Source organism: Aplidium turbinatum, chromosome 12, assembly GCF_918807975.1.
Source record: "Aplidium turbinatum chromosome 12, kaAplTurb1.1, whole genome shotgun sequence".
NCBI classification, from domain to species: domain Eukaryota; kingdom Metazoa; phylum Chordata; class Ascidiacea; order Aplousobranchia; family Polyclinidae; genus Aplidium; species Aplidium turbinatum.
This window is the reverse complement of record NC_137483.1, coordinates 12,948,407-12,963,835: the sequence shown is the minus strand read 5'-3', so window position 1 is coordinate 12,963,835 and position 15,429 is coordinate 12,948,407. Positions and strand designations below refer to the sequence as shown.

Below are 15,429 nucleotides of genomic sequence, written 5' to 3'. Positions count from 1 at the left end.
ATGAAATCTCTGCTCATTATTTAGTAATATTCGATGACGTAAGACGCCAGGTTAAGTAGACCTGAAAGGTTTTATGTGACGTTTGATTTGGGGAACGATTTAGGCTAGTCTTAGAGTTAGCTGCTCCTCTTATTTTGGCTTGCCATTATGTGTCTTTGCCGAGATACAGCCGCCGCGTGCTTTGGAGAGGTGCCAAGCCCACGTCCTTTCGAACGTCGCGCAGACGTTCTCATTTTCTACATTGAGGGCATGGAAAGCAGCTGATTCGATGGCCGATATGGTCTTTCGCTGCTTCCGATCGGTGGTGGAATTTAAATTGATATGGTGCCATTTATTCGTATTGTTTATGATTGTACCGTACTATTTTCGCAACAAAAAAAATAAAAGTTTTCTCTCTTTCGCTCTCTTTGCACAATGCAATAAAAATTGCACTATTCAAAAGATGTAGAAGGAATCCCCTTTCAAGCGGTAGTTTACATCTCGTAACAGTTGAGTGCACTTGTTGTCAAAGAGAAACTACGCTAAGTGCTAACGGCTCTTCTGGTACAGGCAGCTTTGAATTTTTAAAGTATTTTGTTTCAGCTGAGCTAGTGAACTGCAGTTTGTTTGTTGTTTTCAGAATGATTAAAAAATCTTTGAAATAATCAGCATAATCCTTTTAAAATATGCCTTGACTGCTATCTTTCAAATTTTTTGGAATTGATATGTTTATGTTTTGATATGACATGCAATATCTATCTTTCAAAGAAGGTGTGTCCTATCATTTATTTTGTCATTAACGCGTCAGGACGAAAAAGATAACTACTAGTTACAATAGTCAATATACCAGTACGTCAACAAACAGGAAAAGGTGGCAAAATCTTTAACGGTTTAAAATGTGCCTTATGGTACAAGTATATGTCTATAGCCTAGTTAGCAAGGCCACAAAACCTAAACAACAAAGAGAAGCACATATGTCCATTGTCCCATCTATTGAACTGGCTCAATAAGAGATTCTTAAGATTGAAACATTGGCCATTGTCTGCAATTATTAGCGTAATGTTTATTTAGACATTTTCTTTAAACCAATAAAGAAGAGTTAAAAGTCAGGTAATTTTCAGAAGCTACATGCACTTTCATTTGGTGTTTTGCAAGATTATGTAATCGCACAAAGTGTTCTATGGCTTAGAAAAAGTTAAAAAGATGTATGTGTAAATAACTGCAGACAGAACGTCACAATTTCGACCGTAAGGCCCTACAGCCGCCGGTCGAAATTGTAGGGTCTCCTCAGTGCAGTAAATCGTACACTAGACAGGAACGCCTTAGTACTATGTAGGTAATGCAGCATGGGATTTTTCCATTTGTGTTATGCAAGGAACCACATTTAAGTTCTTTCACCCATCTTGCCAGACTGCTCAAACTGCCGGAGCGGTGAGCTATGCGCAATGCAACAGCAAGATGTGTATAAAAAAAGTTAGAAATAATGAATAAGTTAAATCATGTACATAATGTGCATGAGAAAGTAGAAAATTCAATCACTTTTAAATGTTTTGCAAATTTACTACACTATGCTTTGTTTCTAGTTAACATATTATTAGAGTTTCCCTTGTATTTCTATATGAAATACAGTAGAAATCGCCTATAACGGCACCTCTAGGGGATTTGCAAAAACTGACGTTATTGCCGAATTGACGTTATAGACGAACTACCGCAAACTATTCCACAACTGTCTTTTGATTAAAGAAAGAGGTGTATAATCCAATCAGGGTTACTGTGTACCACCAAACTGACAAAAGGCAAGCAGAAAATACAGTAAACAAGGAAATTGTTTAAAAAAAATAACCTACAGCGAAAGGTACAGGAAATTTGCGCAATACAGCTCGTTACATACAGTAGTAGGAAAGTTCATTGTTTATTAGCAAAAAAGGCATTGATCTTGAGCTGTTTCGGTTTTGACACGGATTTGACACAGCTGTAGAGCTGCTTTTTACACGTGATAGTTTTTCACGCGAGAAAAAAAAAAGTTAATTGGTTTATAGGCCTACAATACTGCACGTAGGCTACATTGTACAACTGTTGCTTTGAGTTGTTTAAAGGTCAGCTGTAGAGCTGCTTTTTACACGTGATAGTTTTTCACGCGGGAAAAAAGTGAATTCAGTTAAAGTCCCTGCTCAAACGACGTAGGAAATAAAGGGAAGACATTTTGCAAGCAGCAGCGCTAACTGGATTAAAAGACTGACCGTTCGTGGTGAAGGTGATGGCTTAAAGGGACGTTATAAACGAACAAAAGACGTCTGGGGACCAATAAAGGATGCTGTTACATGCGAATTGACGTTATAGGCGATGCTGTTGTAGCCAAACTACAATGTATGTAAAAGATAGGAATTCTGCCGGGACCGAGCGAAATGTGACGTAATAGGCGAATTGATGTTATAAATGAAGCCGTTATAGGCGAATTCTACTGTAATAAAGTTTGTGTTTTTTCTTGAGAAAATTTTTCTTTAGGTCAAATTATAATTAAAATAATGAGTTTTTTAAGAAGAATTATTTTTTGCATTTTTATATAAGTTAAATACACTGTTAAAAATCAAAGTCCAACTATTGTTTGAACTTTTCTTGTAGTGGCCAAACTATGTTATATTTTTTTAAAAGAATACTTGATAGGCTAACTACTCTATTCTATATTTTAGCAATAACAATTTTGTTAAGTGAAAATTTTTTTTTACTCTTAACATGTAAATCCCTTTAAGTAGTCACTATGGATGACTTAAAAGCTGTGATATTGCCTACTAAGTCCATGCAAAAAATTGTCACTGCAATTGCAACCAAGGTGACTTTTGTAATTTAGTTTTCTAATTAGTTTTTCTGTATTGTCTTGAATGTACTTACTGAATTAGTATTTAAAGTAACTCTTCCATTGATTTTGGTTTTTAGATCTTGTTTGCAATTTAGTACCACCTTTATTATTTGAGATGAGGAGTGTTTAATACTTCAAAGTTCAAATTATTTATCTTTTTTGGCATCACATGACTTATTTATTTATTAATTAATCAAGCATATTTAATATGTCCGCCTCGTTAGCTCAGTGGTTACGCGCCCGGCTCAAGATCACGAGGCGCAAGTTTGACTTTCGAGGTGTGCGCTTGAGCAACAAATTTCAGGACTGCTCTCCATTCAGTGGCACCTAGTGAATGGAATGATTCCCCGGCAATAGCACTTCAACAATCGGAAAAATTTCACTCTGCAATCTCGGTAACCGGCCCTGTGTCAAGAGCCTCTACAAGTATGCAAAACTACCAGGAATAACCAATCAAGGCTTTGTCAGTCCGAGGATAAATATTCAAAAACAAACAAACCAATATCTAATTTCTTGTATTTCAAATTGAATAATGCACTTTATATCAAATTGTAAAACTTGCAATGGTACTGTCAGTTGAAATATATCACCAATTATTATTACACAGTATAGGCTACCATGCTACATTATTAAACCACAATAAGCTGATAACATTGATTAATTTGTTTTAAATGCCAAAATGCACTCCTCAGCTTAGCAGTTGCAGCTTACAAGTTTTGTGTTAGTGACATTCACAACAACTTTTGAAGCTGGTGCACAAGTCTCCGCCCTGGTTAGTGACGTTAATATACATCAAAGATTGGAATCAACCAAGACATACCGGTATAGGGTGAAGTGTATGACGGTGTGGTGTTTTGATCAAGGTAGAGACTTGTATACCAGATCCCAACTTTTGTTTTTGATAACTTGTCAAATCGATTCTGTTTTAGCTCTGAAGTTCTTTTTCTATTCAAGGTCATCCATCTGCTGATTTCCTCCTCAGGGGTAGATGATACCAACCCAATTGAATCAGCAACGCATAATGAAACATTATTTTCTGGACTTGTTGCATCATCAGAAGCTACATTACTAGCTCTGAAAGAATTAGTCAAGGTTAGAAGGATGTTGCTATGCAACTGCTTGATAAGATTATGGCCACAAAGCCTGATTTATTTGTATAAACAAATTATACAGTATGTTAGAGTACTGCAGTTGAATAAAACCACAACATGAAACATTTCACAATTGATCTTTTCATTTTATAATTTTCACTTAAAGCTTATTTATTGGCAGTAGTGGGTCATAATATTTGAATAACAATGTTACATTGAGCAACATTAGTGGTGGAAGCTCCATAACTTGCAAGTGACAACTGTGCGACACAGGTTTGCAGTGGTGTTTAGGAAGCTTATCACCTCACTAAAAGTTTGTGCGCAATAAAACATACTTAAAAGTAACTCAGCATGAAGTTATTAGTTATTTGTATAAAATGATGAAAAATTGTAATAATAATTTGGAACCAGACAAAAATAGTACGATTAAATGGGTTTGCCTACATTATGACAAACATCATTTGTGTAATTTTGGAATTTATCATTATTCAGATTTAGAATTAAGCAAACATACACTTGACATGTATAGCATCTTTTTTGATCATTCCCTGTTAAAAGTGCTGTGACATTTATAGAATATTGTACAATGCTGATAGCTTTAAAGCGATCAAGCGAATTTTATGGTATATACAAAATTTTGAAACACATGTTGTTTATTGTTTGGAAAGACCAACTTCATAAAACTTGTTAAATGAAGGTTACAAGTCGGACAGTGACTTCTGAGTATTCAGATGATGAGCACATTGTTGAGGAAGTTGACATTGCTGCACAAAATCTTTTAGTCGCTGGAGAGAATCTTGTACTTTGTTGTCAGGTATTTTTTCTTTGGAGAGCCTTTTTTGAAGCTCAATCAGTTCTGCTAATTTTGGACCACTGATGTAGACTCGGTGATGGGTTTAAATTCAGTTCTGGCCTGAGTTTTAAAGTACCCCTAAAAATCGTGTATTGAAATGAAAATTGTTTGGTACAGTACAGTTCTCTTTATAGAATATATTTTTTGTGTATATAATGTTTGTGTTTGTTTGTGTCTGTATCTTCTCGAATGTAGGTACTGGCTTCTACTGGTGGCTCTGTAGATCAATCTTCTGGTCATCATGACTTGCCATCATCTATCTCCAAGTGCTTTCAGGTACAAGATTTTACTTCGTTTCTATGGAGAAGGTAGCTTATGTAAGAGTATTTTGATAGTACATGTTAAGAGTACTATGGCTAATATGATGTGCAATTTTGCATTGCAGTATGCTAAACTATACTCAACCAAAGCAGCCTGTCTAAATAGAGAGTAACTTGACTATCATGTATATCGTTGAAGAGCTTGCCAATTGCTGGTAAATCTTGATTTGAAGTGTGTTTGTAAATTATTACAACTTTTAAATGGAAGTCTGTTTTTTGCATCTATAGTGTCTTGTGATCCTTCTTCTCTGCGTGGACAATGCGGAAGTCCGACGTCTTGTAAACCTTCACAACATCACATTGGATCGGTTAAATCAACTTTTCTCATCAAATACTTTGGAAAAACTTGTCGGTAATGTGCCATATACTACGCCACTGTCACTGCGGCAACTTCTCTGACATGAGTGATCGTTGCCGAACATAAAATCGCTATTGTTTTGTGGATGAACGACACCGACTATCATAGCCGTTGTAATCCGCTATGTTGAAGTATCGATTTCCTGATGTGTGTTCGTGCGTATTGAATCTCTTGTAGCCAATCTTCAGCATTTTTTCCTAACCCATCTCGGGATTTTTCTAAGAGTTGATTTACAAATCGGTAAAAGCTGGTGGCGCTTTTAAACAGGCAGGCAATTTCTACCAAAACTCATTTCAATTTCATGTTTGTTTCAAAGAAATTTATTCTGACATTTCAGAGCATTTCAATTCATTTGCAATTGCGGTGCATAACTTCCACACTAGAGCCACCCGTAGATGTGATGACCTTTTATCTTCCACGAATCACAATAACATGATAAAAGGTTTAACAACACTAAAGCATTCCATGCCAATGCTAACAACGGCATTCAGTCTTGCTATCAAGTACCCAAAAAATGAAGAAGCGGTTTCGTCAAAAATATTTGCTTCTCAACAAGTATGTTGTTCGTACAGTTAAAGTTTTTCACGTATTGAAAGTTGGTGTATGGATTTAAATACATTTTTCTACTCATCCAGCATTAAATTTTTGAAACTCCTGATAAATTATTAGTGCGGTTGCGTGGCGTTGTAGCTTTTGCTTTTATTTTTCTCGACATGATTTTTAACTGCGTCTGGTACAGCTAAGAATACAATTCGAGTTTTTCTAACGATTTTTGACTTCATAAATTGTAATAGGTTGTTGATTGTTGAATGAGTGATCAATCGTTTTAGGTGGAAAAAACTATTAAAGACATAGTTGCTATAATCAAAGCAAGGTCGGACGAGCTCGACTTTGGAGGAAAGGAGAAAATAGGTCTCTTTGCTTCTCACATCCAGTCCATTGAAAATGTGCTGCATCCACAAAACAGATATGATTTGGTGGCTTTGGAATTGGAAACGGTTGTCCAGTCATTGGTACAACGGCTTATGGCTTTGTCTGTTTTTGTCACGAAAAAGTAAGTATCTTATTGGTTCAGTGTTGAGAGGAACCATTATCTTCTACCAGGCCCAACCCAAGTTGTGTCTGTGATTAACGCGATACAAGCGAGCAAAGACAGGCCTTAATTTCGATTGGAACGATTTTGAATGCTTTTAGACTTGGCAATTATCACAGTGTTCTGGTGGTTCCGGAAGTTTTTAAGCTTTGACAGTTATATAATTTATTCAGTCAATTGTGAAAATTTTTATTCTCGAAATGAGAAATACTTTGTGTAAGCTTCATCCTTGCAGCTTTGCATGTTTTGGAGACTTTGAACCACTGACGCAGACTCTGGCATCGTGACTGGTAGAGGGAAGTATCCGCTTGTTGTTGAGATGTTGCTGTATAATGTTAATGTATATGAATTATTCTATCCATAAAGTACCGCTCAATGGAGAGCTGTCCTTTAAGTGCGTTAAGCGCACACTTTCACAGCTGAGCCATCGTTGCTTGAATCTTCCCGTTTCTTTGTTTGCAAAGTCGGGTGCTTAATTTTTAACTTAAAGCTGCAAAATCGGTTGGTAAAACTTGGTTGAAATGCGCTGGATAAGCGACTAACATTCGATTTAGGAAGTCAGGCAATTAAAAATTAATCGCTGGGTTAAGTTATACTGCTGAAGTTATATCGCTTACTATGAATGTTGTTTAGTGCACCCCAATTTTCAAAGAAGTCAAACTATTTGGTGAAAGACTGTCGAAAGCTGATTGAATTGGTTTGCATTGTTGTGAAAATGGTGCCCTGCAAGGCGGCGGCGTCGTCAGATCAGGCCGTTCATCCACTTCTTGCTCATGCTGAAGACACTTCCGAATACGGTTCTGTATGTCGAGTGGCGCGGGGAAAGTTGAAAAGCCTCACCAAAAGCACCCACTCCATTGTGATCTCGCTTCTGTCTCACTTTCTCACCATTACCACCGAACCTTTGGTAGAGTTGAAGAGGGTGTACCTCTCTTGGCAACGTAATACGAATCCAAACTCGTTGCTCAAACTGAAATCGTGCGTCGGGTGTTTTGAAACCCATTTCAAAGACATTGTGCAAGTGGCAAGGTTCATCGGTATGTGCTGCGATAATTCCTTTGTTTACAAGGAGTTAGAAACATGCATTGTGGACTTCAACGAATTGTCCAGTCAACTTATTGAGCTTTGTGCTGCATCTTTCTCTCAATCTGACGACGAGTTTGATGATTCCAAAAAAGAAGTCACTTTTGCACAGTTGGTAAACGATTGGCCGGGACTCTTGAAGGCGCTTTTGCACTGCTGTGTGTTGTCATTAGAAATACCCCAACTCACAAGCGGAATTGAAAGCGACGTTTTGAGGTAAATGGAGCGGAACTTTGTTTAAAAACGGCTTTTGTACCAAGTGTGATTATTATCTAGAGTTTGGCTGCATAGCCGAGTGGTGAGAGCCCTTGTGTGGCACTCGAAAGGGCGCCGGTTCGACACCGCTCAAGGGCATGTGCGCTGTTTTTGGCAAGATACTTAAAGGCATGCCTGAAGGTGGGCACGAAGATTAGCTTTTTTGCTTATCCGTTTACTAAATCTAAATCTTCAACTACCAGGCGTAAGCCTAGATATGACAACAAACAACAACATATCTTGACTTAAATGAAATAACATCTTCGAAACATTGCAGCGAGTTTGACAAATGCCACGAAGAAATAGTCAATCTAGACGAAGTTTCTTTATCGCGGCACGTCATAAACGCCACAGGAAAGGCTAAGCTGCTGGCCACGGTGGGAGACAGTGTGGTTGCCGGAAGCTCAGACCCTGTGTACAGAAACGGAGTCCTCTCTCATATCAAACAGTTAAATGATGTGAGTTAGTTTTGTAGCAATGGATATTGCCATTTTCATGCAAGCCTACGTTTATCAACAGACTGGAAAATTGGCTCACTTTTGATCACAACTGGTATACTTCATATGTCAACTTCAAATAGAAAATACAAATAGATATTTTGTTTATAGGCAATTGCTCACGTCATCGCCAGTGCTAATTTATTGATTGAGGACACTGCAAGATTGGCTGCTCAGGAAGCGTTTCTTGCTGCTGCCTCTTCCCTGAAGAGTAGAGTAGGCGATGTATGCGTTGCTCTCGTATCAAAGTCTAACCATCCGCAATTGACAAGCGAGGAAAGAAAAGGTTTAAGAGACTTTTCTGACCCACAGAAAATATCAGGTAAGCTTGAGAATTTCTTTTTGTTTGTTTGTCAAAATTTGAATCTTATTTTGTTACTTGACTTTTTATCGATTCTCCCATCTCTGCTGTATCACAGCATGTATTGAAACCTGCAGTTTATACATTTAATAAAAGGAATCTTTACAACACAATTCAATCAAGCTATAAGCAGCTCTTTCAAACCTTCCAAAGTCATTAGTTTTCTCACAAAAAGCAAACACGTTTTTCATCATCACCGAAGTTGTACTTGGTTTCAAACAGCATCAGTTGTACTTTCGCGAAGCTGAAACCAAATTTTAGTTGACAATACCTCACTTAAGCTTGTATTACAGGGATGATCAAGCAAATGCATTCTCTAAATCAAAAACTAGCCAACTTGGGATTCGAACCAAATACCTCCCCGATTCAATTTTCTCCACAATCACAAAATGCATCATTCACAGAAGACATTGATGAAGTGCTTGGAACGTCTGGGTAACTGTTGTGAGAACTCAATGATTTGTTTGCGTCCGTTTTTGATCATATGTGTTTGTGACAATGCTTAATTTTACCTTCTGTCACATTTATTCTAAATCAAATTCCTCTGATAATAATGGTCCTATTTAAGCCGAAAGCGTTCGTGTTATTTGTTTGTTTTGTCATTTTGCTGTAATGAATTAAGATATCGGTAATCCTGAAACGTTTCTTAGATGTATCATTCGAATAATGGTAATGTTGATAATAAATATATGTTGGTGTATAAAAACATACGCTAACACTGGTTGCCGATTTTTGACCAAAACCCAATGTGTAACAAGAACGAGTCTAACTCGACTGACAAGCGTCTTCTGCAATACGTTATCTTGTGTTGAAAACATTTTTTTTTGTGTTTGTATTTTCAAGTCCTCCAGTCAACATTGACAACATTGAAGGAAAATTATGCAAAGAAAATGTCGTGTCATTTCAACAAGGTACGCACCCGCTTATAGAGAAGTTGCTGGAAGTTTGTGGCAAGCCGAAAAAAGATTGCAAACTAGTGCTGGAAAGCTTATCTGATGTGAGTATCCGACAGATTTTTGGAGAGATCAAACCTGCACTAGTGCTTGCCGGAAACAACCTAGCTACGTCGTTTAGTAGAAAAAACAGGTTTACTCGAGACATTTCAACACATTTGCTCGAGTCGATTAATATCCTTGCTTAAATATACTTACTCGATTTAATTTAATCACGCCTCTAAATAAGTTATTGACTCCTTTGAGGTGAGATTGTTTATTGTACTGTAGTCTACACAGTACCGCACGTTTGAACTGACTCGACAAGTGTGTTGAGCTGACTCGAGCTAATATGATACACAAAATCACATACAAACTGATGACGTTAAACTGGAGATGGAAAACAACTTTAAAAACTCGGTTGCTATGATGTAACTCCGGTGCTATTGAATATTCTTCCAGTACCGACTGTACCTAAATTTTGAAAAACACATGTGGCTTTGGATTGTAGGGATTTTTGAAAGTTTCGTGGTTTTGTAGGTGAAACGAATAGATAATTTTCCTTTGGTTAATTGATTTGTTTGAAACGTTTTGCACATTTTGGCAAACTATTTCACATGATTTTCAGGTTCAGAAGATGACGCGTTGTCTGAACGACATTCTTGATGATTCTGAATCCCTTTTCACTTCATCGTCTTTAAGTGTGGCTGATGTTCTGACTTTCCCAGTATTTGTGAATACAAAGGTAAGATGTGAATGTTGCATGGTTGAAAATTATGAAGAATTGGTGTGTTAATAAAATAAGGTTGTGCTATTTTCCAAACTATTCAACTTAACGCGGTTTTCTAGTCCGTTTCTGAACCGTACGGCTTGTTACCTTTCATGTAGAAGCGAAACTTTTCTTTGAGTGTGGAGTGAGAAGACTTCGTAAAGTGTCTTGTTCAAGAGCAGAACGAAAGGTACCGAGCAAGGAATTAAGCACGAGACGTTTCGATTTAAAGCTCCATGCTGGTCAAATATGCAACTCTTCAAAGTAATGGGAGTGAAAACATTTTTGAATTTAAGATAATTGTTTAGGAAAATGAGACGGAGACGTTTCCCATTCCCGAAGTTGTTTCTACCTGGAGGAAAAATCTGAATGAATCCTGCAGTTTGATAGAAGGATGCATTGAAGACGACGACAATTTTGAGCTTGAAATGTTCAAGTCTCTGTGTGAGACCTGGTCAAAATCTTGCAGAATTCTGAACGGCTGTTGCGTAAAAGTCTTAAAAATATTTTCAATTTGTGTACGAAAATACATCTCCGTATCCGAATCTCCATGCGAATCAGTTGATGAGAATTCCTCCACAACGTCATCGGAAGAAGACTGCAGTTCGTCCCCTGAGATCCATTTCCCCATGGATAAATCTCACGGAGATCTTCTCATGCTTGGTCGAATCAACGAAACCCTGTCCGTTCTTTTGTCAGATGTTATCACTCTGTACAAACGAGAAATAGACAACAGTTACACCAAAGAGAAATCTACGCCTTTCGCGACACGACTCGATGTTCTACTGACTCGCTCAAGAAAACTCTCCACAGATCTTACTGCAGCGAGAGAAGTAAGTTTTCATTGAATTCAGGAAACGTGTTTATGACTTCCACATGGCTTTTGTGTTCACTGGTTCCCTTTATTTTTAGCTTTAGTACAATACTTGGTTATATTTTACGAATGGAATTCATTTTTTCTTTTTAGAATCTAAAGCAAAAGACCCAAAAACTTGACAGTGGCATTTCCCTTGAAAAGTATGACGTATCATGGCTACACGTACACTCTCTCGTTACAGCATCTAAGGTATTTTATAATTGTAATAGCTTCTTTATAATGGCTCAGAGCTAATATTGCATTTATCGTTCAAAAGACTGTTGTGTGAAAAGGTCCACTGTAAGTGTAATGGTTTCTGCTTAAGCGTGTTCAGCATTTCCAAACATGTCAGATGAGATAATTGGATTATTACCAGACGGTTAGTCCATTTATTAGAGATTTACATGTTTGTTCATTTTTAAAATTTTTATTGGTTTGGGTAGGACCCAAACCGTTGTTCGATTTTATGGACAATAACGTCACTGACGCTTTGCCAATCAATCTCAAATTCATGGAAATCAGAAAATAAAATCTATTTTCACTGGCAGCTCTATGCTTTGTCTTCCATCGTGGAAACAGTGATGAAGATGGTGATTGGAGTAAGAAGCGTCTTTTTTCCGATCGATTATTTTCTCAAAGGAGACTCGAAGAACCTTCAACTGTTGCGTAAATACAAAGAAAAAATGGGCTCTCTGGCCGAGACTACAGTCGACAAAGCTAACCGAGCGCTGAAGAAACACAATCTCGAAGCCGAAGAAATGACTAAAGTATGAACTTTTCGTTGTGCTTTGTAGACATTTTCCTTTACTCGACCGATAATGATACATTTTTAATCACGGCTTTTTTTTAAATCTATCGTAGGTAGGTATGCAACTCACACGCATTACAAATTTTTATACTTCACCAAAATCAGCAGCGATTGCAAAATTGTTGAAGTCGAGTGTGATTGTTCAATGTTCATACAGGACGCCGCCAACAAAACTAACTTCTGGCGCACAGGTTAAAAATACGGCGTCTAGTTTAGGGATATTTGCAGCACGAAACAGTGAGCACCCGCTTCTTGGAGCGGGGCTTGCTCATCAAGGGCCAACTTTTCGAATGAAGTTGTGAGGGCAACAAGATTCTTAGTGACTTTTTTTCACTGCCAATTTAATCTTTTGTGATTGTTTCCAGCTATGTGTGGCGGAGCGTGGCCGATTAATACGGGAACTGGACCCGAATTCCAACGACTGCATAATCTACCTGCTCCTTTTCAATAACAAATAAAAACTTGTCACTTGTGGCACTGCATACACGTTGTACACATTTTTTTCACAGGTTCACAAAATTCGAGATCGGATCGAGGCATCGCGTCAAAGCATAGAGAAGGTTTTAGAATTTATTCTCGCTCAAAAGTAACTTTTTGAGTTATTCACTCAGATAATTTCCTATTTTATATATTTTTCTTTTTTATAAAGCTCGACTTAGTCATTTGTTTATAAATTTGCATTTTTAAAATTAAACTATTTCAATAATGCTTCTCGTTACTTTGGCTAATCCTCTGAGAACCATTGTAAGTTCTTGCTAATGGCATCAAGTTTAAAAAGGATGTGCGTGTTTACTGTTTATGCTTAACGCTCTGTTCAGCGCGTAGGCGAAGCTGAGAAAATAACGATTGATATTGTCATAGATCTATATTTTCAACAGGGAGTGCCAAGTAGTACCGAAAAGCCATAGCCTAAAAGCTTTATTGACATTGCATCTATCGATGTAGCCTAGATACTGGCACGTTGTTCAGTTCACAACACCAACAATCCAGCTACATTTGGCTTACACGATTCAAAACTTACGCGATTGTTTCTCGTAGGTTTTCTGAAATACTCCTCAAACATCATGGATTTTTGATCTGCCACCTTATTTTTCTACATCAACGATTTTCCCTGGAAGTAGCTAGAATATTGCTCGTAATCAAGGCCTTGGCTCTTCTCTCTGCATCGGACTCGGACCAGAAAAATCAAGGTTTGAACATCTTTGCCACAATTTATCATCGGCCTATTTGTGCTGTGCAGAATACGACGTGATCACAGTTATCAAAAAGGGTGAACTTTCATGTTAGTTTAATCTGGAGAAACTTCCAGCGAAAATTATGGCTTACCGTATAACGAATTACGGTACGGTACTCCGTTTAGACACCGATACATAATCAGTTCCAAAAATTACATTTCAACTGTACTGTTATTTAATGCATTTTCTAATGGGAAGTAAGAAAACATATTTCAATGTATGCTTGACATGAGCTATGTAGACGGCACTACACTTCTGCTGTTGAGAATGGAAAAGTGCCATCGATAAGACCAGTATTTTTGTTTTTAAAAAAACGAACACCCCTTTAAGGTGCATTATTTTTATTTAATGTCTGTAATAAAGAGAAAGTCACCGAGACTACGCGACATAGCCTACCAAACGCAAACATTCTAACACCCAAATGAAGACTTGCTGGAGTAGGCTTCATGTAAGAGGAATGAAGCTAAATACTGCGTTATTTTCAGCCATCGTCTACTCATCATTTCCAACAGTTAAAGACGGCAAAGCTCCAGGTAAGATGAGTGCCACCTGCAGTGCTCAAGTAGCAGCTTTACTCACTCTGTGCTCCTTGCTTCTGCGTTGTAATAGGAATCCCCTCTAGAGCATCGTTCACACCTGCATTGCCGATTCGTTGCAGAAATCTACAGCCCGATGAAAGTGGAATCGTTTTCAGAGCGACTGGCGGAGTTGACAAAGCAGCGGAAAGAACGGGAAAAGGATTTATTTTACCTCCTTTCCGACATCGACAATTTTCCGATAGAACCAAAAAAAGGTTTGACACGAGGAGACTCATAAAATACATTTGAATTTTACCAGTGAGCCAATGCGTGCGTCGGCAGCTTAAAATAAATGTCCTACAAGAACAAGATGTACTGCCTTTCGTGAATTTATTTCTATCCGTATTCCGTAGCCTTCATCTCTATCATATAGTAATTCCTTTAAGGGTGGAGAGATTTTACTGTCAAAAGTAGGCTACAGAACTAACATGGTAATTGTGCAAAAACCCATCTTCAAAATACCGGGTTCCTCCACACGATAAACTGATGCTTTGTGATTATGTGTATTTTTGTTTTTCAGCTCAAATCTCTCTACCGCGTTTGAATGACAGTGAGTGCTGACTTCAAGAATATGCATTAAACAAAAACCGTCCTGCAAGAAGAGATGATATCAATTCAACATTAATTTTCCATGAACCATACACTAACAACGTCATAGCAATTGAATGTAACTACCGGTACTGTGCTAATTGAATGATAAATCAGGGATACAAATGGATGGTGGAGTAGAAAAAACTGTACTTTACTGTTGCAGATGAACTGTAGGTGGTTGAAAAGTGAAGTTATGCAACTCATCATTTCGATAACAGTCGGTTCCATAGAAATGCCATCTTATTCAGCTTATCACAGACGTATTTTAGATTACGCACACCATGTTTTTGACCCACCCGGCCGCGTACTTGTAATCTGTAGATCGCTGCAGCAGATGGGGTGTTTTGACAGGTAGACATTTTAACATATTTTCCTATGAACCAATCATTGTCACCCTTTTAGCACTCAGCCAGAGAGTTGATTCTTGCTTTAAGCTTTGTTTGGTAATTACATAAGAAAAAACAGTAATGGAAGGGATGGTAATCCAACCCAAATGACTACTTCCCTCACCCTCAAACCGCTAGGCCACGTTGCCGACGGCGAAACGTTCACTTATTTTACTTTCTAACGTGCATGAGTCTAATCTTGTCTTCTGATTGGTTAAATGGTTAGTGATGTGCGCCATTCGTTTCCGAAGATGGCCAATGAGACTGAAATCAAGCTTTTTTAGTGTGGGCTATGATCAGTGTAGGCTACATGAGTGCGAAGATGACTGTGCGGTGAAACTTCTACTTGTGAAGGATGGTTGGCTAGGATTCTTGTTTAAGATTGGTTTATAAACCTCATGCAACGACATGCAGTTTACAAATACGCTACCTGGTCACCATGCACGGCAGTCATATTGTAGATTGCGTGAAAACGTGCAAAGGTGTAACTGGAACTCATTTTGCTATAATGATGCAGTAAAAAAGTC

The 15,429-nt window shown here is 37.8% G+C and overlaps 1 protein-coding gene across 1 annotated transcript; it reads left to right on the top strand.

The window, feature by feature from the left end:
• The first annotated feature begins 2,737 nt into the window (after positions 1-2,737).
• Positions 2,738-14,572, top strand: LOC145780600 (uncharacterized). The gene is made up of 21 exons (XM_082592226.1): positions 2,738-2,809; positions 3,791-3,928; positions 4,625-4,741; positions 4,976-5,056; positions 5,329-5,452; positions 5,796-6,013; positions 6,289-6,512; positions 7,185-7,850; positions 8,167-8,347; positions 8,498-8,708; positions 9,041-9,182; positions 9,591-9,744; positions 10,308-10,424; positions 10,757-11,281; positions 11,416-11,514; positions 11,853-12,071; positions 12,622-12,698; positions 13,151-13,302; positions 13,833-13,880; positions 14,006-14,140; positions 14,446-14,572. The coding sequence occupies exons 1-21, from the start codon at positions 2,738-2,740 to the stop codon at positions 14,484-14,486; spliced, it is 3,741 nt and encodes a 1,246-aa protein (XP_082448352.1). The 3' UTR covers positions 14,487-14,572.
• The last annotated feature ends 857 nt before the right edge of the window (positions 14,573-15,429 follow it).